Source organism: Penicillium soppii (genome assembly GCF_028829465.1).
Source record: "Penicillium soppii strain IBT 18220 chromosome Unknown utg000007l, whole genome shotgun sequence".
Taxonomy (NCBI): Eukaryota; Fungi; Ascomycota; class Eurotiomycetes; order Eurotiales; family Aspergillaceae; genus Penicillium; species Penicillium soppii.
In genome coordinates this window covers 1,584,338-1,606,203 of record NW_026643237.1, presented here as the reverse complement: position 1 = coordinate 1,606,203, position 21,866 = coordinate 1,584,338, and the positions used below count along the sequence as shown (strand labels likewise).

At 49.3% G+C, this 21,866-nt stretch overlaps 8 protein-coding genes across 8 annotated transcripts; 5 read left to right on the top strand and 3 right to left on the bottom strand.

Annotated features, from left to right (window-relative positions):
- Positions 1-479: 479 nt before the first annotated feature.
- Positions 480-2,306, top strand: N7529_009871 (RING-type E3 ubiquitin transferase MAG2; the record flags this gene model as incomplete). Its single annotated transcript, XM_057245398.1, has 1 exon — positions 480-2,306. One exon carries the CDS (start codon positions 480-482, stop codon positions 2,304-2,306), a length of 1,827 nt encoding a protein of 608 aa, XP_057093661.1.
- A 1,236-nt stretch (positions 2,307-3,542) lies between these two features.
- N7529_009870 (C-24(28) sterol reductase) lies at positions 3,543-7,333 on the top strand (the record flags this gene model as incomplete). Its single annotated transcript, XM_057245397.1, has 10 exons — positions 3,543-4,567; positions 4,617-4,788; positions 4,813-4,948; positions 5,003-5,224; positions 6,176-6,238; positions 6,327-6,410; positions 6,464-6,615; positions 6,697-6,948; positions 7,011-7,122; positions 7,179-7,333. The coding sequence occupies 10 exons, from the start codon at positions 3,543-3,545 to the stop codon at positions 7,331-7,333; spliced, it is 2,373 nt and encodes a 790-aa protein (XP_057093660.1).
- Positions 7,334-8,226: 893 nt separating this feature from the next.
- On the top strand, positions 8,227-9,446 carry N7529_009869 (chitin synthase export chaperone; the record flags this gene model as incomplete). The annotated part of the gene is made up of 7 exons (XM_057245396.1): positions 8,227-8,256; positions 8,318-8,353; positions 8,420-8,510; positions 8,561-8,648; positions 8,700-8,793; positions 8,849-9,182; positions 9,235-9,446. Coding segments are annotated over 7 exons (885 nt in total), but the record flags the coding sequence as incomplete, so codon positions are not given.
- A 741-nt stretch (positions 9,447-10,187) lies between these two features.
- Positions 10,188-10,693, top strand: N7529_009868 (uncharacterized protein; the record flags this gene model as incomplete). Its single annotated transcript, XM_057245395.1, has 3 exons — positions 10,188-10,257; positions 10,325-10,491; positions 10,550-10,693. The coding sequence occupies 3 exons, from the start codon at positions 10,188-10,190 to the stop codon at positions 10,691-10,693; spliced, it is 381 nt and encodes a 126-aa protein (XP_057093658.1).
- Positions 10,694-11,041: 348 nt separating this feature from the next.
- On the bottom strand, positions 11,042-11,595 carry N7529_009867 (uncharacterized protein; the record flags this gene model as incomplete). Its single annotated transcript, XM_057245394.1, has 2 exons — positions 11,042-11,513; positions 11,579-11,595. 2 exons carry the CDS (start codon positions 11,593-11,595, stop codon positions 11,042-11,044), a joined length of 489 nt encoding a protein of 162 aa, XP_057093657.1.
- An 806-nt stretch (positions 11,596-12,401) lies between these two features.
- Positions 12,402-17,048, top strand: N7529_009866 (uncharacterized protein; the record flags this gene model as incomplete). The annotated part of the gene is made up of 3 exons (XM_057245393.1): positions 12,402-16,589; positions 16,645-16,833; positions 16,884-17,048. The coding sequence occupies 3 exons, from the start codon at positions 12,402-12,404 to the stop codon at positions 17,046-17,048; spliced, it is 4,542 nt and encodes a 1,513-aa protein (XP_057093656.1).
- An 893-nt stretch (positions 17,049-17,941) lies between these two features.
- On the bottom strand, positions 17,942-19,787 carry N7529_009865 (putative Na/H antiporter; the record flags this gene model as incomplete). Its single annotated transcript, XM_057245392.1, has 5 exons — positions 17,942-18,295; positions 18,351-18,759; positions 18,807-18,889; positions 18,938-19,611; positions 19,670-19,787. The coding sequence occupies 5 exons, from the start codon at positions 19,785-19,787 to the stop codon at positions 17,942-17,944; spliced, it is 1,638 nt and encodes a 545-aa protein (XP_057093655.1).
- Positions 19,788-20,398: 611 nt separating this feature from the next.
- Positions 20,399-21,706, bottom strand: N7529_009864 (RNA-DNA hybrid ribonuclease; the record flags this gene model as incomplete). Its single annotated transcript, XM_057245391.1, has 3 exons — positions 20,399-20,828; positions 20,886-21,438; positions 21,508-21,706. 3 exons carry the CDS (start codon positions 21,704-21,706, stop codon positions 20,399-20,401), a joined length of 1,182 nt encoding a protein of 393 aa, XP_057093654.1.
- Between the last annotated feature and the right edge of the window lie 160 nt (positions 21,707-21,866).

Genomic DNA, 21,866 nt, shown 5'->3' with positions numbered 1-21,866 from the left:
CTCGATCTGGCGCATAGCCCTGGAGTTGATTGACATCTTATCAGTGCCTGGGTCTGCCCAGGCATAGCACCCCTCTCTCTCCTACAATTTCTAGCTTCGGCTCTCTGCCTTGAGTGGTAGATCGGAAATACTCTGATATTTGAATACTTCAAAGATATGTCATCCAATGCAGGACAAAATCCGCCACTTTCAAAAGCGGTAAACATCTCAAACGCTTCACCATCATCTACGGCATCACACTCTACAACACCCGCGGATAACAGCTCTCAAAGACGCGTCGGAGGGTCGGGAAATTCTCGAACAGGCGCATCCTCGAGAAATTCAGCCACCCCAAGGAACAATCAAGCTCGGAAGAGTCAACATAATCGACAAAGAAAACCTCGGCTTTTGGATGATGACGAATATAACGAATCGGTGGGTTATCAGGTTATCTTAGTCAAGAGGCACCTGCTGACCCCGAAGCCGGTGTTTAGGCCGCCATGAAATCAACTACCAGCCGTAAGGGACAGACGTCCATCACTCACTTGATGAACTTTTCACTCCCACCCCGTCCGCAATACCATGGACCACCTCGCAATGTTCGACGTTATACATCCTGGGGAGCCGGTACAGTGGATAAAGCGAGATATGTTCATGCGAATTATCGGTTCATTGTGATGCCGAATCAGAACTTCCATGCCCAAGCAGCCAACGCTGACGTTCATCTCGACTGGGCCTCAGTGCTACAAGTGTTGGTATCTGCCCAGACACAGGCTGCTAGTTGTCCCATCTGTCTATCCACCCCTGTTGCGCCTCGCATGGCACGCTGTGGTCACATATTCTGTCTCCCGTGTCTGATTCGATACATGCATTCATCTGATGACGATAACCCGGTCCCTGAGAAACGGCACCGTTGGAAGAAATGTCCTATTTGCTGGGACTCTATTTATATCTCTGAGACCCGACCCGTTCGATGGTTCCGTGGCCAAGAAGGCGATTTGCCAGTCGAAGGTGGCGATGTTGTATTGAGACTGGTGAAACGAGAGTCGGGCAGCACTATTGCTTTGCCTCGTGATGGATCTGAAGCACTTGGTCCAGATGAGGATGTTCCGTGGTATCATGTTGCCGATGTTGCTGACTATGCTCGGATCATGAAAGGAGGCGAAGACTATATGAGTGCTCAGTACGATACTGAGATCGAAGACCTTCGCCAACAGGAAGTTGAGGACGAGCTTATGTTTGGTGATGAAAATACATGGACTCGAAAAGCTGTTGGTTCTATTATGGAGGCCAAGGAAAAGCTGAAAGGCATTGGTAATCCACCCGAGGTAATACCTGTCAAGGAACGCGCTGTTGCGACGGCTTCCACTTCTAGCTCTTCTGCGCCATCTACAGAGACCCCTCGCACATCAGAAGAAGCGGAGCAGTTTTCACAGGCGATGAGTAGGGTTCAACTTGATTCCGAACCCAGCGCCAAATTTAAAGAAAAAGGCCGCAGCATGGAATCGCAGGCGCCTTCCGGCTCAGATCACTCATACCACTTCTACCAAGCCTTGCCTCAGTTCTATCTCTCCTCTTTGGATATTCGTATCCTGAAGGCCGCATTTGAAGAATACGCTTTGTTCCCTGCCACCATTCTCCCTCGAGTGGAGCACATATCAACAGGGCATATCGTTGACGATGAACTTCGCAAGCGAGTCAAATACCTTGCACATCTTCCGCAAGGTTGTGAGGTCAACTTCTTAGAGTGTGACTGGCGAGACGTGGTTGTACCCGAGGTTCTCAACCGCTTCCGTTCGGAAACCGATAAACGACGAAAGCGTAACCGAGAGAAGGAGGCTCGAGAAGAAAAAGATCGCATACGTGCCGAGAAAGAGGAGGATGATAAACGTTGGGCCGGCGTTCGACGCAAGCGACTAAGCATTGGTGCTGGTAGTTCCAGTGAATCGCCATTTTCTGCCCATGATTTCCATCCACTTCCCAACAGCCTGGATCCCGCGTTCGACGCCGGCACTTCCTCCGCCTCTCCTCCACGCCCATCTTCAGGGTTTGGAGCATTGGCTTCTCCCTCCACCAGCCCGCCAGGATCACGTACTGTCTGGGGCACGACGGCAGTGGGCTCACTGTCGCCGAGCCTTGAAGCCCAACGGCCTACTGCCGGTGACGGGTGGCGGCAGGGGTGGGAGGATGAGCTTTTCGCTCAGCAGGAGTCTGATCTGCTAGCTCAAACGGCACCGAATGATTCATCCCCCGTCAATGGCAAGAAAAAGAAAAAAAATAAACAAAAGATTACATTGATGGCCACTAACAGCCAGAGAGGGGCCTAGATCTCGACTGAGAGCATTTTGTTCATTCACACATTGTTGAAGTTGTGTGTTAGAAAGCATGCATTTGGAGTTTTGGTTTTTTATTGTTCTCCTTCGCTTTCTCCGATTCCCATCTCATTCAACGTTATCATATGTCTCAATTCACTTGGTCATCGACTTGTTGGTTTGTTGTGACTTGGTGTTCATTCAACCATCCATTTTGTCGAATCTTCGTGAAACATTCAATGAAAATAAACATACAATCACATTTACTGGGCTTTCTGATTTCGAGGTCTCTGGGTCAGCGTCTGGGGGATCCCTATTGCCAGAGTACCACAAAACACAGAAAAGACCACACAACACTAAATAAACAAAAAAACAAAGATCAAAAAATTTTACAATATAAATATGGAACTATATGAAGGAATAATCTATAGGCTAAATATCTTTCAAATAACTCAAATAAATCCCTAGAGGAGAATATAACCCCGAGAAAGGGGTAAATCTATCAAGCCTGTGGAAGTACTTGGCAGAGAAAATGGAAGTTGACAACGAGACACCCCACAATAATGATATGAGGGTTGTGTTAGTTAATTAACTAAACCATGGATACAATCTGCGACGTAACTATATAGCAAATTTGGTCAATTCGCCTGAAAATTGCTGGGGAAATGAGAGAACCGTAACTTTGTATGGGCATGTATTTTATATAAGAAAGCATTTAGCCCCTTTAAGTTATATGAGGATCTAGTTAGTTACCTGTTTCGTTTGACATCAATTCGCGGTCTAATTTTTAGGTTTATTTGTGACATAGTATTCATAATGAATCCAGTAATATTTTTATATATTCTCCATTGCAAAATTATATAAAATATCAACATTGCTCATCATATAAAAAGTAGAGTGTTCGAAGTGGCTGTTGAAGTAAACTTCGACCGCGGAGTTTAATTTCCAAATTTGAATTATGTAATCAAATAGTACCCAAAGTAAACAGTCAGAACATTCCTGTTTTTCGCCCTCGCTCCTTTTTCCCTTCCTTCTCCTTACTCTCAATTGCAATCGGAACCGTGCTCTTCCGATTGAGCAATCATGACTTTAACCCGCTCCCAAACGGGGAAGACCCCCAAGTGAGTAGTTCCTACCCAATTCTAATTGCGACGTATCCACAATATGGTTATATCTAGCCAATTCCTCCCCGGATTTGTGTTCCTGTAAACATTTGTCAAGCAGACTTAACTGTTTCCTTCATCTAGAAAAATGGACCGCCCCGGCTTTGTCGAAACCCCCGGCCGTCGCGTCACCCGTAATAGCTCTGTCTTCGACGGCAGCGAGAACGAGGGCTCCAAGTCCCCCTCCGAACAAGCAAAGTCAACTACCCGCCGTCGCGCTTCTGCAAAGGTCAAGGCCGAAGAGGATGAGACCCCGGTGAAGGTTTTGGTCAATGGCAAGGCTACCAAGGCCAAGGAGTCCAAGTCGCGCATGGTCGATGGATGGGAACCCGGTCTGGATCCTAAGGTTGACTACAGCGGTCACTTCGAATTCGGTGGCTCGCTCGGTGTTCTGTCTATGATGATTGGTTTCCCAATGCTTATGTACTACATGTGGATTGGAGCCACTTACTACAATGGCAAGTTCCCGCGTCCCGCGGAGGGCGAGAGCTACAGTGACTTCTTTGCGCACCTGGTCGATCTGGTGTACACCGGTGCTTTCCCTTCGCTGAAGGCCTGGACAATCTATTGGGTTTTCTTCCTCTTTGAGGGTGCTTGCTACGTGCTTCTTCCTGGTGTGAACGTATCCGGACGCCCTCTGCCGCACATGGGTGGCAAGCAATTGCCATACTACTGCTCCGCTGTGTGGTCTTTCTACACTAGCATTGGATTGGCTCTGATTGCGCACTTTACCGGACTTTTCAAGCTGTACACCATCATTGATGAGTTCGGTCCTTTGCTGAGCGTTGCTATTCTGTCTGGATACATTGTCTCTTTCATTGCCTACTTCTCGGCTTTGGCGCGTGGTGCCCAGCACCGTATGACTGGCTACCCCATCTACGACTTTTTCATGGGTGCTGAGCTGAACCCCCGCATGTTCAACATCCTTGATTTCAAGATGTTCTTCGAGGTTCGCCTTCCTTGGTACATCCTGCTGTTCCTGTCTATGGGTGCCGCTGCCCGCCAGTGGGAGCTCTATGGTTACGTGTCTGGTGAAGTCATGTTCCTTGTCATGGCTCACTACCTTTATGCCAATGCCTGCTCCAAGGGCGAGGAGTGCATTGTGTCTACTTGGTAAGAAACCCGTCATGTTTCCCACCGCGACTCTTCTAACATCTCACAGGGATATGTACTACGAGAAGTGGGGCTTCATGTTGATTTTCTGGAACTTGGCCGGTGTTCCTCTAAGCTACTGCCACTGCACCATTTATCTGGCTAACCACGACCCCGCCGAGTACCGCTGGAACCGCTTCTTCCTTGCTTTCCTCTACATCGCCTACCTGTTCGTCTACTGGGTGTGGGACACCACCAACAGCCAGAAGAACCGTTTCCGCCAGCAGGAGCGCGGCACCATGGTTGCCCGCAACACCTTCCCCCAGCTTCCCTGGCAAACCGTCAAGAACCCCAAGACTCTGACTGCCGAGGATGGCTCAAAGATTCTTGTGGACGGGTGGTGTAAGTTTGTTCTGCTATCTCATCTTCAATTACCACTACTAATCTCCCGCATAGATGGCAAGGCCCGCAAGATCCACTACTCGTGCGATCTCTTCTTCGCTCTGAACTGGGGCCTGATCACCGGCTTCTCAAGCCCCTTCCCCTGGTTCTATCCTCTCTTCTTCGCCTGCATGATCAGCCACCGCGCTCTTCGTGACATCCAGCGCTGTCGCACCAAGTATGGTGAGACTTGGCTCGAGTATGAGCGCCAGGTGCCTTACCTGTTCATTCCTGTGAGTGCATTGATTCAAACTTGTCGAGATTTGCCACTGACTGTCTTGCAGTATGTCTTTTAATTGCAGCTTGCTGCTTTCCCTTGGACTAGGGTCTCGGTTGTTGGGAACCGGGGAACTTTTTTGGTCTCAATAGACCATTTTTCAAACATTCGCTTCTATGTATAAAACGTCAAATAGATTAATAATTTGCACTGATAATGAAAAACTGGTTTTGTACGACCGTGACGACGGTTGAAGTTCACAATGGTATTGATTGTTTCTTGAATATGTTTACAAAGATTCATACTTTCCAAGATTTAAGATTAGTAGACATTATGCTATTTACATACAACACCTGCCCGCCAAGCCCTAATGCTACAAATCAAGACTCCAACGACAGGCACTCGTCGCTGTAGCGGCTTCTATGATTATTGCAGTCGTAGAGAAAGCCGTCGTTCGTGCTACATTGAAAGTTGATCAGATTGAGGATACTGAGTGGTGAACGGGAGAACAAACAGATCGACGGCAAAAACGACCGTCATTGATGAAGATGTAGAGATGTAGATATGTTTAAGCTTACAGCGTGAATCAATCCATGGGTGGATTCATCGATCTGTGAATGTGATTGAACAGCCATGGCCTGAGGCATATAGCATTTTGGCCTAAGGCCAGCATCGATGCCTCAGGAGGAACTTGCTGGATGAGCGAGGTTAATGATCATCCTGGTCAGATTTACTGAGTGATCAGAAAGCTACAGGATGTGAGCATAGCATTCAGACAGAAACATCACGCCATCTCTATGGCATGAAATCTAGTTCTGAAGTGTACATGTAGCTCATAAGTTTCCGGAGCTCGAAGCTCCATATCGGCACATGACTGCCCCGCGTGTTATCGATAAATGATTTCAACTCATACGCTCTCAGCTTTTTCAATTGCTTCAATTACTTCGATTAATTTCACTTATAACGAAAAGAAATGTTGATCCAAGAATCCTACCACGATGTCCCCACCACAGCAGATGGCCAGGGGACGATGCGTAAGTACCTTCTCTACAAAAACCTTCTTACCAATGTCAACGATCTACGTCTTGTCATTGTCTTCTCAGGAATTCTGACAAATCATAGGAATTTACGTCTTCCACCCGACAATCCCGGGCTACGTCAAAGCCCGTTTCCCAGGCGTAGTCGTCTTCAGCGAGATCTACCAAGGTAACACCCTTATTGCAATAATACCCAGCACGACTGACGCAATTCAAATCCAGTAACCGGCCCGGTAGCACGCTTCGCGCGCCAGATCGCCGGTCAGGGTTATATCTGTGCTGCGCCATCTAGCTACCATGAATTCACTGGCCCGGAACCGCTGAAGTATGACGCCGAAGACACCGACAAGGGCAATGCCTGGAAGATTGGCAAGGTAAGCAAGAACCATAAGCAAAGCGGTGCAATTCGATTGTATCAATCCCTGTATCCTTGTGTTTGAAGCTGACCACACCAGAAACTGGCCGCTTATGACGAAGACGCTAGTCTTAGCGTCGATTACCTCCTTTCCCTACCGACGTGTAATGGTCGCGTCGGTGCGACGGGTATGTGTCTAGGTGGTCATTTGGCTTATCGCTGTGCTTTGGATAGCAGAGTTAAGGCCAGTGTGTGTTACTTTGCTACGGACATTCATAGCAAGACCCTTGCGCTGGGGAAGAATGATGATAGTCTTGCTAGGGCGGGAGATATAAAGGGTGAGATGTTGATGGTATGTATATGGTGTAGTGATTGGGATCGGAGTTGGGATTTGGGGGCTAATTATGACGTTAGATTTTCGGTAAGAATGATAACCATGTCCCGCCGGAGGGACGGGATCTCATTCGCAAGACCCTGCATGAGAAGGGTGTTCAGTTTAGCTTTTATGAGGCTGCGTGGGCACAGCGTGAGTTGATTCATGGGTTATGTTTTGAGGAGGAACTATTGGCTGATGAGATTCAGATGCTTTTATCCGTGATGAGCTTAGCAAGGGTCGCTACGACCCGGCTATCACTAAGGTCTGCTTTGAGATGTTGCTTGAGCTGTTTGGCCGTACTTTGAAGCTGGATTTGGGCGAGCATGATGGTCAAAAGCAGGTTATTGAGGATGTTTGTTAAGTAATTTGAGCACCAATAATTGTCTGCTCTACTTGAGTTGAGCAGGGGCTTGAACCCCACATATTGGGTTCCAATTATTACGAAATGGACTAGACCGAATCTTCAAGGGGTTTATATTCGTAGTGATAACGTGAAATCGACACTTCAGAATATAATTGTCTGCATCTAGGGCAATCGGGTCTGGTCGGGAGTGGAGTATATTATAGATGATGGATGGTCTATGGTCGACCTGACGACCATATATTGACAGTAAGGGCTAAGAACAATACAAATATTAGTTCTGGGTCTAGGGATATCTGCAAGTATCCATCAAGTACTCCGTACCCACCGTAATAAATCAATCATCAGGTTACACTATGATAATGCAGTATTGTACTCTGCAGTATTGTAGGAATATACATATATACCGATGGTACGGAGTATATATTACTGCCTTGCCAATTCCTCAGGCAGAGAGCGAAGTTCTATTCTTAGCAGACCCAACCGTTGCCACTCCATGGAACGTTCAGTTTCTGGTTCAAATTGAACCGCAAATGAAAAAGTAAAATCGAAGTCAATTTGAATCAAAACCAATGACCCAATTGTATTCGACTCAAAAAGTAAACAAAAAACCTGAATCTGAAAAATCAGCAGCCTTTGGCTCTAGCGACCAAGCCACACTAGCGTCAACGGGTCTCCGAGTAACCAGCGCAACCTTCCCCTCCCACTCTCACAGCAACTTCACTCGCTACATTTCCCGTACCTGGTTCCTATCCGTCTCGAGATCCGCCACTGAGCGATCTTGAGCCTGCGCGGACGTTTTCCAATCCTTAGGGCCCAAGCTCGACTGACAATCTTTTCACCCGGCTCCCCGACTCGACTCCAATCCCACTACTGCCCATTCGCAATTAGCCATGGGGTCGACTCAATTTGGAAATTTCCACGTGAGTGCAGAACAATCGGCCGATTCTCCAAACACTTAAAGATTAACTCGGGGTATGACAGGACTTCTGTCGCGACTCAACCCTACCGGTTTGCAATGTACGTGAGACCATCCTTTTATTGCGACCATCGCAAAATTATACTGACGGTATGATTCATTCTTAGCTTTTCACCAATGAGACGGCGACGGATGCCTTTGGCGCGTGCGATTTGGTCGGCATTCCGCTGAGTGGGAACAGACATCTTCGGAACTTAGGTACGGAGCTGGCCGATGGGGATATAATGACGGGCGCTGATGGGCTATAGGTTCTATTCTACTGGCTTTTATTGCAATTGTTTTGACTCTGGGCATGCTATGGAGGACCGATAAGAAGCATGCTGCTGTTGGGCGAAGGTATGGGTCGGAGTGGATAGCGACGCGTGGAACCGGCTGACGTTTTGATAGGGAAATGCAATTGTTCTTGCTAGGTTTTATTATTATTGAGATCTGTGAGATTTTCACTGTGGGCGGATTCCCGCTACATGATGCGGTGCGGAAGGTAGGAATGGTTTTTCGTGGACTAGTCGAGACTCCAGCTGATGAATGTCTTCTAGGGATTTTCGGCGGTGCATATCGCTGCGATTACCTCTACTTGCTGGGTTCTGCTCATGAACGCGCTGGTCGGCTTCCAGCTACTTGACGATGGTACACCAGCTTCTATTGGGTTGATTTGCGCATCTGCTGCGGCGCTGTTCATCGGTACTGGCTACATTGCCTTGGACACTGGATTCGATTGGACAGGCCACTTCCAGTCAAGTCATGTTGACCCGAATCGCAATATCGCCCTTTATGTCCTGTATCAACTCTTCCCGCTCATCTGCCTGGTCTTCTTCTACGTCCTGGAAGCTGTGCTGGTCCTCCGAGTTCTGGGCGAGTTCCGGCCAATGCGTAAGTACCAGAACCAAGACACCGTGAAAATAGACTAATGGTGTAATAACAGTGTATCTCACTGGGGCCGCATTACTGTTTGCAATTGGCCAAATCTTCAACTATGTGATCAGCACCCACCTGTGCCACGCCACAGACGGAAAGATCAACGGCGCTCTTTTCGAGACCCTTTTCACTCTTCTCGCTGTCTCCGGGGTCTGGACCTTTTGGAGCAGTATCACCGAAGATGACTGGCCCCTGCCCGTTGGTGGCCCTGGAGGCGCACGGTACAATTGATGTGATATTTATGCTATTTGCTGCTTTGGCCTGGATTTCTTGCGTGCAAATTTTACCTCTAATCTATTCATATATACGCATCTTTCGCCTGCTTCGCGCTTGTGACGACTCTGTTTTCTACTCCCAAACCTGGACTCGTCACCGTGATACCACATCTCCTTTATGTTTCACGATTCACCTGCCATATGTCGTTATTTGCCTCACGCTGGTTATCATCTCATGCGTTGTGACTCGTTCAGCTTCTGTTTTTCTCTGAAAATACTTGCAGGAGTTTCGGTCTGCCATGCTTTAGACTGGATGGACTCGTCTCCGGTATTTGTTCTTGTTATGCTTCCTTGCCAGATACCTCTTTGCCTTGTATTTAGTATTAATCCACGTCAAATACTTTTTCAGCTATTACTTCGGTTCCGTCCAACACCCCATGGCTGTTATTTGGTAGGTAGTATCCAGTGCAACTACCACGGATTTTGGATACAAACAAGCTTCTGTTTGTGACTCAATGTGACCCTGTCAAGTCCCACTTGACCTGCACATCCTGGTGCTAATTGTCAAATGTGACACCCGGGAGAAACATTGATACCGGATCTGTGCCTGTCTCTTCGCCGAGTCAGTGGACGAAGCCTCGGTATATAAACCACTGTGCAACCCAACAATGGCGTAACCCGGTCCTCTATAACATAATCTCATACGGTCCAGTTATCCTAGGTATTTTGTTAGAAACCTTTCAGCATGCGCTTCCATATAGCTCTTGTTCTCGCCTCGGGCTCGGCTGCAGCAGCAGGACCCAATATAACAAATAGTACTTGGCATCGAAGCGCTTGTATTGGTCCTTTATGATATCGTATGCGCTGTATACTGATCAAGAGTATGTACAGTTCTACAAGAAAATCTACACGTCGTCCCGCAACTCCCGGAGACATGTAGCCTTGCTGCTTGTCTCAACTTGACTGCTCAGCTTACTTGCATCGCCAACGCCATTGCTAATGGTGACCTTGCTGCGTTGCAGAAGTGCTTGACAACTTCCATGAGTCAGGTATGTGCGCATTTTCAATGTTGTTGTGTACGGAAGTACCCAACTGTTTTGGCTTTAGATATGCTCTTGTGTTGCTTGTTTCCCTATGCTGAGCAATATCCTCATTGCTCTTGGTGTATGCCCGGTGGCGGCTCCTCCCCCTCCTCCGGCCGATGGGGAGGGCGAAGTTCCAGAGGAGCAACCGAGAGATATCTCAGTTTGATAACCATCAAATAGCCTGGATTTCCATATAACCTGTCTATAAAATCTAGTGATGATTATTCTATATTGCTTTGCTGATATATACTATGTGGCTTACATTGTGTATAAATCTCAGATTTGAATAGTCATCTGATGATTGTCTGATTAATATAACATGAGATATATACAATGGTTGTTCATAAGCGTAAGGAGGACAAAGCTTAACCTTAAAAGCAGATGGGAATGAGGGTGATTCTTTGAGAAGAATCAATGCAGCACAACACCAAGGAAAGAGTCATGAATCCGAAAACAAAACAATCGTACAAAATGTTGAAACAAAACAGGGGTGTGAGCCCCGCCCTTTAGGTCTCTATAGTCGCACCTTAACATCCACACAAGGAAGAGTCCACTCCCGCCTACCCAAAAGGCTACGCATCCATTCCAGCCCAACCCCAGTCCACTCATCCGGTCTTGACTCCAACCCGTTGGGCGCAAGACGCTGCTGCACACCCTCCATAGCAGCACCAGCCAACGCCTTGGCAGTAGAATTGAAAGTGTCGAACACGAACTCCGTCAATCCCTCGGTGGGTACTGTTGTCTCCATTGAGGCGTTACCGGAGATAGAGCCGTAGTCGCCAGATTCTGCGCTATACCGCGGAGCAAACCAGTTGCTGCGCAGGTCGAAGATACAACGGTCTGACCAGTGACAGGATGAGACAAATAGGATCAGGAGTAGTGCTGAGCAGTAGATGCATGGTCGGTGGATGATGTATGTTAAGGCGACGAAGGAGATTATGAAGAGTGGAGAGGCGTTGGTCGGGATGAAGAGGAGTGGTAGCCAGCTGGGTGAAGAGCCTTGTTAGTTTGAAGTTTGGATTACCGGCAATCAGTATTGATTTCTTCTCACCTTCGTAGACAAAACATGGTGGGCTTGCGGGTGCTTGCGCTTGCCGTTCAACGGAAGGGCGCGGACAGACGGGTATAGGATGATGATTCTGCTTTGCGGTGGGGTATGATATAATGTAAAGAAGACTTCCTCTTTGGATTTGTGAGTTTAGAAGGAGTTAATACTAAATTATCATAGGTTGGAGGTATTCAAAAAGAGCTCTGTCTGGATCTGGCCGCTATACTTGCCTGATTTCTCAGGGTGGGATTGACCGCTTTTCTCACCGTCTAAACATGGCAGCCATTGTGGTACTTGCACTTTCTATGTAAACTGTGCGCAAAAACAAGTCACTTCAATTATCTCAGTTCGGTTTGTAGCTTATGTTTTTCAGCCATCTTTTTCGTCCTCTTTGGAACGCGCTTTGAATGGCTGTTAGATGATCGTTTGAACAGTAGTTTGTATTGTCATTGTATAAATACTCAATTTGTATATGCTAGCTACATGATTCATCTGCAATAAGTCTGGCAATATATTGCAATCAGCGAATTCAGGCAGAAATAGGTTAATACACTAGCCACACGCGCCACACCAGGACTCGGCAGCCTCAGCCACACCCACGGCCTCAATATTACGGAGAGTTCTTCCTTCACCCTTCTTCTCTCCTACATTCTTCGATTTCATCTTTCTTTTCGCGCTCTTATCTCTGATTCGCTCTTTCATTGCCTGCTCTAGCCTTTGTGATTCACCTTCCCGTGCTCTGACTCTCTCGAAAGAGAGCTCCTGAGAGCTTTTCAAAGCTTGGAATCATCAGCGGAGGTCGCCATACCAAGGCGTGACGGCAGAAATGTCCACCCCCACTGATCTCCAGGCTCTCCTGGCCAGCATCCGGCCACGCCCTTCCCCCTCGAACACTCCTGGCCAGGATAATACTCAGGCTCAGCGCCAATCGTATTATCAGCAAGGCATGTTCCCACCGCACCCTCAGCATCAGCAGCCCTATGACGGTCAGAGCTACCCTCATCCCCAATCGCACGGTTATCACCATCCGTCTGTATCTTCTACCATCCCAAGTCCTGCTCCAATGAATACTCCGCCTCATCAGGGTTCTGATATCCTGAGCCCCAATGTGTCAACTCCCCGTGGTGAATGGCACCAGCAGGCGCAGCCACAGCAGCACGCTAACCCGGGTTCTAACGACCTTTTGAACCTTTTGCGATTCAGTCAGCGTCCTGGTGGTGCTTCTCAGCCACAGGCTCCAGCTGCAGTGCATGATCATCTGCAAGCCCCGCCGGCCCATGAAGCCCACCCATCACACGGACGAAACATTTCCGCTTCTGACCTGGTTGCTTCTTTGTTTGGCAATCAAGCTCCAGCTCCTGCGGCCCCGCCAGTCGCTTCTCCGGCTGTGCCCCCGGGTTTCCATTCCGGTCACCCTGAGGGTCCCAATGAGAACACACAGGATATGTTGCTTCGCCTGCTCAACCGTTCTCAGTCCGGACCTTCAGTCGCTAAATCCCCTGCCCCTGCCCCTTCTCACCAGACACCTTACGTGCAAGCTACTGTGGACGAGCCTCAGAGCGAGACAACCAACAACGCTTTCATGGAATTTGTGGATGAAACTCCTTTGGTTCCTGCGAACCCGGAAACGGTCGTATCGCCCTCTAAGGATTCGATGTTCACCTATGTCAACCCATTCGATCAGCTGGCTGCGATTTCTCCTCTCAACAAGTCTCCCCAACAGCCCGCCTCAGGTCACCAAAGTCCCGTTGTCGAAGTGACGCAGAAGCAGAAGATCAATGTTTCTGCGAAGCTGGACCCTTCCCCTGCACCCGCATCAGTGGCCTCTAAGGAGGAACCCCGGTCGCCAATCCTGAGTGACGGACAAAGAGAGGCTGTGAATGATGTCGTCGGTCGTCTCGTAGATGAGATCGGCCGCTCTCTCAGTGGCACCGAATCTCAGGCTGCAGTGGACGCCAAGGCTGCCGTTTCTGCTGTCCAGGAGGAATCCTCTGAAGCAGTTCGTTCATCTATCGCCAATCAGTTGCATGAGACTGCCGCTGAAGCTCCAGATGTGGTCAGCTCGCTCAAGGTCGACGAAGTTATCAAGGAGACCGTGGTGGAACCCACCGCGGTCCCGGTTGCTCCCAAGGCTGCTGAAAACACCGAGGCTCTGGCTGACAGCTGGGAAAGTGCCGAGGACAGCGCTGAAAAGGAAGAAGAACGAGTCGTCTCTGTTCACAACTTCCCCATGAAGCCCTTTATCTCAATTGCTGTGAAAGCTACATCTGGAAAGCTCAACACCTTCCGTGACGACGATGTGATGGATATTGCTCGGCTCAAGAAGGAATTTGACCAGCTTGATCGATCCTTAACTGCCGCCACATCTGAGTATATCGTTTATGCGCTCGCCAAAACCGGCGGTATCAGAATCATTCGACAGGATGACGGCAGTGACCGACAAGTCTTCCGTTCTACCCGTGACCGAGTATTTAATGTTGCTCTCTGTACAGCTCCTTCTGCGGCTGGTGATTCTGAAGTCCAGGCCATCCTTGGCATCGGAGTCAGCGGCTCCGTATACTGGGCTTTGATCTCACGTTCTGGAAAGGACTTCTTCGACATGGATGCATTGGAAAGCGAAAGCCTTATCTTCCCCCCTTTCCCCGCCTCTGACGAGAACACCTCCGGTGGCCAGCTGAAAACGCGGGCCAAGCGGAGCACTCGCCATACCAACTTGTTTGCCATTGGCCGGGGTAAGAACATCTACGTTGTTTCTCCAAAGGCAGCAATGAACGCTGCCTACGGCGTTTCTGGAACTCAGCGCACAGTCAACACAGAGAAATTCTTCAAGGAGCGTGCCTTGAAGATCTCTACTGGTAAAGCCGGTAAGGACTTTGCGTTCAGTGACGATGATTCAGTCATTGCCTCTTTGGACAAGACTGGCCGCCTGCGATTCTGGGATATCAACGACATGCTGAACGACGCTAGCTTGGTGGAGGGCCCTGCCCCTGCCGAGATCAAGGTTCCTTTGACTACCTTTGTCACTGGCTCCCCAACCGAGAAGTCTTGGCCCACTTCGGTTCTGTTCCTCGACAAACTTCGCGCTTATTCGCGATCCATGGCGCTGCGCTATGTTTTGGTTGGACTCAAGCAGAATCACACCTTGCAGCTCTGGGATATTGGGCTGGGCAAGGCCGTTCAGGAGTTGAAGTTCCCTCATGAGAACGAGTCCGACGCTATCTGCAGCGTCGCTTACCACCCGTCCTCGGGTGTTATAGTCGTTGGACACCCCACGCGTAACTCTATTTACTTCGCCCACCTGTCCGCTCCTCGCTACAATCTGCCTCAGATGTCGCAGGCTGCGTACATCCGTGATCTCAACGATAAGGATAACACTCTGCCTAAGCCTGAATCTACCGCTTGCTTGAGTGGAATTCGGGAGATCTCTCTCGGCTCCAAGGGTCAGCTGAGAAGCCTGGAGCTCCTCCCTATCACCAAGCCCGCTACGGACAAGAGTGGCGCTGAGGAGACTCCCTTGTTTGAGTTGTACGTCATGCACTCGCGCGGTGTTACCTGCCTCAACATCAAGAAGGAGGATCTGGGTTGGACAGCGGATAACAAGGTCATTCGACCTGTTGATGCATTGGAGAATGGCATGATTGAAATCAGTGATCTTCAAACTTTCCCCACCTACGCGACTGATGAACCATCTGTCAATGGTGACACTGCTTCTACTCAGTCCCGTGTTGCTCCTAAGGAACCGGCCAAGAAGGCTGAGATTGGAGAGCCTGCTTCCGGTGTTGCCCCTTCGCGTAACGCGTCGCCCACTAAGTTGGCTAAGAAGAAGGTTGCCGATGAGCTCAGCGAACTTGCAGCTACACCTGTCATTGCTGACAGATCTGAAAAGAAAAAGAAGAAGAAGTCTGCTGCTGACGCTGCGAAGGCAAAGGAGCCTGTCGCCACTGCCGGTGTTGAACCTCTACTCAATACCTCGGTCGCTTCGAAGGAATTCGATACAATTGCCTCTTCTATCGCATCAATGGGTGCCACTCAAGCTGCCGATCACGCAGTGCCTACCGGTCTACCTGGCCTTGGCCTGTCAAGTGATGCTTTGAACAAGCACATTCAGTCCTTGCAGGGCAGTGTTCAAAGCGAATTCAATAAGAGCCTCGGTTATGAGTTTGAAAAGCTTCACTCTCGCTTTGACGAAGAACGTCAAAAATGGGATGCCGCCTCCCTCGCCAAACAAGACCAAGTACTGCGCTTGGTCTCCAGCACGCTCTCAGATAACGTTGAGAAGAACTTGACTCGCATTGTGGCAACCAGCATCCAAACCGACGTGCTTCCAATCATCACCGATGCCACCTCTGCTGCAGTCAGCAAGCAATTGAAAGATGCTGTCTCTCAGCAACTCGGAGGCGTTATCAACGAAGAGCTACGCCAGTCTCTTCCCAAGGCTGTTATCAATGCTATTCAGCAGCCGCCTGTTGTGAAGATCATTACCGAATCTCTTGCACAGAAACTTGCTCCTCGCATCGAGACCGAAGTCACTCGTGTTATGCAGACTTCAATTGCTCCCATGCTGGAGAGCCTGGCACGTACCACCCACAAGGTTGAAAAGGAGATGGAGCGCCACTTGCAGACACAGATCAAGCATTACGAGGCTCAGCGCGAGAGCGATAATGCTAAGATTGAGGAGATGTCACGCGCCCTCCAGGACTTGTCCCAGACCGTTTCCATGCTGGCCGCCAAGCAGGATAGCCAGGGTAACCAGACCCCGAGCCCCCGCGCGCTTGCCCAGCGGGAGATCTCTGTCAACAAACGAGCTTCTGCTGGACGCTTAGTGGAGAACAACGGGCGCCTGTCGCAGCCGGTGCCCCAGCCTCTAGCACAGTCTCAGGCTGCCCCCGTTTCGGTTCAGACGCCAGCTCCTGCCCCCATCACCGCAGTCCCCCCTCGATCTCCCGAGCAAGCCGAGCTCACGGAGATCGCGCACCTTATCAATAACCATCGGTTCGAAGAGGGAACTATCAAGGTTAGTTTAATCTCTTCCTCTTACTGAATATGCTGCTAACATACATACCCATCAGTGGCTCCAATCAAACCAGCAAGCCGACCTGTTCGATAACTTCTTCGTTAATCTGAGCCCATCCTATTTGTCCCGACTTTCTGCGATTGTCATGCTCTCCGTGGCCGTTGCTGTCACCTCTACTCTATCGACCAATATTAGCCAGCGCCTACACTGGCTCGACGTTGTTCTTCAGAATGTGAACCCCAGGGTAGGTCCAACACAATACAAAATTTGACTACTTCTCTAACTAGCTATTAGGACACCGACCTCGCCGAAGTTGCTCCGCGTATTCTGGACATCATGGGCCAGCGTCTGAACAACCTGTACATGAGCGTCGTCGAGCGCAACCCGCACGACCCCATCTTGCGCCTCATTGCGCCCCTTGCTCGTCGTGCCCGTGAGTTGATGGTTAGCCTGAGCTAAATACATCATGTTTCGCCTTATAGGATCGGAATTCTGTAATGAGTTCGCGATCCTTGTGCGGGAAAGTCACTGGCGTTATTAAATCTGTTTCCAGTATGACGTTGTAACGATATAATATCGAAAGCATGGAGAAAAAAAGATCGAGCACCGAGCTTGTCTCTGGTGCTCTGGGGAATGGATGAGGTGGTTTTCTTGGTTATCAGTCTTGACGAGGTTATGAAGTTCTCTTAAATTAGGGCATGCAACACGGATGGGCTTTATGATACCAATGCGCCAATGCAGACCAACGTCTTTTTGTTTTGTTTTCTTTTTTGCGATCTGTCACCAGGCTGTGATGGTTGCCGGTGTACCCGGAAGTCATTTGTACAAACTTTAGCAGCCCTGGACTTAGTTAAATTGATGTGGTCTTTGTGCCTTTGTAACATGTTACAGCAGCTCTAACTTCTAATTTGGGGTAGATTGACAGGGGACATGGCTCAGGTATCCTGTATTTCCCAGCAAAGCTCAAGCGCCAGACCTCGTACCACCTTCCTCTTTTTTTCTCACTGCAATTCTATCATATCTATTCTCACTTTCTCTAGACATAACACATCGTCAATGGATTAAGCCTTCGAATCCGCATTGGCTAGAGAATGATCACAGTCAAAAATACTTATTTACCGCGCTCGAATTCACTAGGTTTAATTACATAGGGATATGTATGTGCAGAACCCGCCCAACTAAAGCAACAACATCTCACCCATATTGTCATAGATAGTCGGCAAAAAACCATAATACGACCAGCGCGAACTTCACTATAGTCCAGACCAGAGTCCAACATGCCAAAGCAAAGCACAGCACAGGGTCTGGTCAATCAACCCCCCCCCCCCCCCCCCAACCCAGCAAAGCCTAAGCTACGCCTCACTCCTTCCCGCCGGGGGAACATCCAAGTTAACAGGTCTCTCCGGCTCACTGGCCTCACCCACACCGGGCTGGTTAGATGGCGAACGAGCAGGAATCACAGAGCCACCAATCCCAAAGAATGGTGGGCGAGGCGTTGTACTGCGGAAGCGGAATTCCCGCTTGCGGCTCCGGAAACTCGCGTCATCACCTCCAGATAGGGGCGTGGCCGTGCTGTGCGTGTGGTTGATATTCGAAATAGGGACTGGTACCTGCTCATCGTTGACGCTTGTGCTTATCACGCTGGAGAGTGTGCGTGGGATGTTGTAGCCGGCTTTGCCAACGGGCACGGAGAGTCCGTGGACGATCTGGTTTTTGTTAGCCGGTAAATGGGTGGATGTGGTTTGGGAAGAAGCCTCTTACAATGCTGCAGATCACCAAGAACCAAACTACTACCTGGACTGTCTCCACTACTTGTTGTACGTCTTCTGGGATCTCACCGTTGACTTTGATCCCGCGTAAATACTCGACACAGACGGATAGATAGAAGATTGCGCCGACGCCGATTGGGCCGAAGAAGCCGACGAATGCGGCTTGGGAGATGAGGTCAATTTGCGGGATCCATTTGTGCATCGCGAGGACAATTGGCATGCGGCGGACTAGGAGGATCAGGATTCCTAGGAAGATCAGGCGGTGCAGGGGAATGACGCTGTTGTTTAGAAATGATGACCATGGGCAGACGGCTCCGAACCACATGAATACGGATAGGTTGAGGAGCATGTCGATTGTTGGCTGGAGAGAATCATCCATCGTCTCGAGGCGGAACCAGTCACTGCCATCGTCAATATTTGTGCTGTAGTCTTGTGCTAATGAACTTACTCTTGCGTGAACACGTTTCCGGCAATGAAGCAGGCAAGAAGATCGTCTGTCCCGATGAGACCACAAGTCCCCACGATGAACAGCTAAAAATATTAGCAGTGTACAGCGCTATACCTGATGGATCAACTTACCGCTAAAGCAATGGCAAACACCAAAAAGCTCTCCCGATCAACATACTGCTTCTCTTCCGCCCAATGCAACATCTTCCTGGCAATCCACCCAACCACAGCCCCATAAGCAACACTCAGCAGGATCTCATACGCCCAAGTCTCATAGAACCACAACGCCATCGCTTTCCCAGCACCACCACTATACCCCTCTGCCGCCAACCCCGTGTACTGCAGGAGATAAATGCCAAAGAAAAGAAACGGGTATCCAAGACCATCATTAGCGCCGGACTCAGCGATGATGATTCTCTGAAGCGGCCGCGGAACATGCTTATCAGCAAACTTGCCCTTGACGATGGAATTCGACAGCACGGGATCAGTGGGCGTGACGCATGCGCCTACGATCAGCGCATACAGGAATTTGATGTTCGGCACCATCGCCCAGATCAATAGACTGCTGCAAATCCACATCGCTGCCATACCAGGACCGAGTAGGAGGCCTAGGCTGCGCCATTCGATTTGGAGGTAGCGTTTTGGGAGTTGGACTCCTGCAAGGACCAGTTGGACGCCGAGGACTAGGCGCGTGAAGTGCAGAGTGATGGCCTCGAGATTTTGCTCTGAGTGCAGGGCGTATTCTTCTGGTCTGATGAAGTTCGCTGCGTGTGGTGAGAATAGCACGCCAGCGAGTAGGGAGATTACTGATTTGATTGGTTATTTCTTGCGGGGATATCATTTCCGTTGGTGGGGTTGACTCACGGGCTTCAGAGAGATAGAATTTTTCCTTGCAGAGGTAGGATACTAGTCCAAAGAGGGAGATGAAGCCTCCTAGTGTCGCGCAGACGATATTGAAGTTGATCAAGGCTAGAGTCGGCATTTTGGACTTGGTGAGTTCCAATTGCAGTCACAGCTTGAGGGGTAAGTCAGTCCGAGAGTTTTACAAGCAACTCAGTAATTAGATCGAGATCTGATCTGAGGAATCTGTCAGTTGAATAGACAAGTTGATGCAAGTGAGTGTTATTCAATCATAGTTTGGATATCCTGGGTGATAGACAACGAGATCATGTGGTAGAGTAGTTGAGACAAAGCAGACAATGCAAACATATGCTTGGAGTATGAGGGACAGAATAGATGGAATGGTAGCAATGACAGTGACAGTGACAGTGAATAGTGAGTAGTAGGAAAAGAAAAATAAAGATCAGTCAGAGATCTTCGGATTGCGGGAAACATCGGTCATTCTTGATGTTAGCGCATCTCCACTTACGTGAACGGATTACCATAAGACTACACGAACTACACGAACTACATGAACAACACGAACTACATGAACAACACGAACTACATGAACAACACGAACTACATGAACAACACGAACTACATGAACAACACGAACTACATGAACAACACGAACTACATGAACTACACGAACTATAGACATGAAACAATATTGAATGTTTAGGATTCTCTTTTCATTTATTCATAAAATACTTAAAAGTCCTCCTCAAAAAACTCATCAGGCACCTCTTGGGTAACCTCCAAAGCCTCGGCTTTAGCAGAAACCCCCCGTTGGGCACCATTGACGGCCAATTTATCAGCCTCTTCATTCCCATGATCCTTATTATGACCCTTGACCCATTCAAAAACAGTCTTCACTCGAAGATCATTGCGCTCCTCGATTTTCACCAAAATTGACTCCACCAGATCCTTGTTCTCAACGGGTTTCTTATCACGAGTCATCCAATTGTTGCGCCGCCAATTAACAAACCAAACCGTCACACAGTCAATCGCATATCTACTATCTGTAATGATAGTCACATCTCTATGCCGAGGTGCAATATCAATCGCCCGCAGAATAGCCGTCAATTCAGCCCGCTGGTTCGTCTGCCGACTACCTTTAAGTGGCTCCGAGACATTTCTGCTAGGATAAGTGATGGGAGTTAGAAATGGCACATGGGTATCAAGCAAATGTACGAACCTTGAATCCCCGGGTCCAAAGTATACCCCCACGCCGGCCGATGCTAACGGTGTGCCATTGCGTAATGAGCTTCCATCCGTGTATATGCGCAGCATCCCTGGGATGCCCGTTGTTTGTGGCTTGGTCGCTTCCTTCTGCTGCGTCGTCTTGTAGACTACCTTACCTGTAGCCGGGTCCAACAGGATATTGGGGTCGAATCCATCCTCTGCTCCTTGGGGCAAGGGTCCGTCGCCCGCTGCGATCTCAACGCCGTCTGCGTTTTTCGGCCTTTCGGTCGTTATCCCAGATGGCTCGGTGCCGAATCCCACTGGCTCTGTGCGTCCTTCGCGGACGAATTCCTCTGCTTCTGCGCGTGTCGAGAATTTGCGGTAGCGGGGTCGTGGAAATCCGCGAATCTGCTCTTGTGCTTTTTCCCAGTCTGTGTATACTCCTGTAACCCGTCCTCGCTGGATTCCGTAAAATCGTGTGTTTTCGGAACCTTCTGAATCGGTCGAGGGGAGCTTCACGCCCTTAAGGAATGCGTCGGCGGCTTCTTGTGAGGGGAAGGATTGGACTGGATTGCTCTGATGTCAGTTTTGGAGCTGGGTTGACGCGCCGGCGGACGAAGCCAGGGTGCACTCACAGATTGCTCCCTTGAACCCCGTTATTTGACTTAGGCATTCATTCCATCCAGCGTAGATCCCTGGTTTGTGGCCTTTTTTTACGGCATAATATTTTGTCGCGTTTCTCTTGCGCTTTGTGCCTGCGGTCGGCGCGGGGGAGGGTCTTGAGCCCGGGGAAGCTTTAGGTATGGGACTCGGTGAAGGTGTATTGTGATTCATTGAGGCGGGTTGGTCGGAATTCGAAGGATATTTGAGGGCAGTGAGCGTAGATAGCAGTTTGAGGTTCGTCAAGGATTCGAGGGTTGTATGCGTGCCTTGGCAAATAACGGATTGCGAAATTACTCGGTAGCCCAGAAGGGAGCTCCAAGGTCCCAGCCTT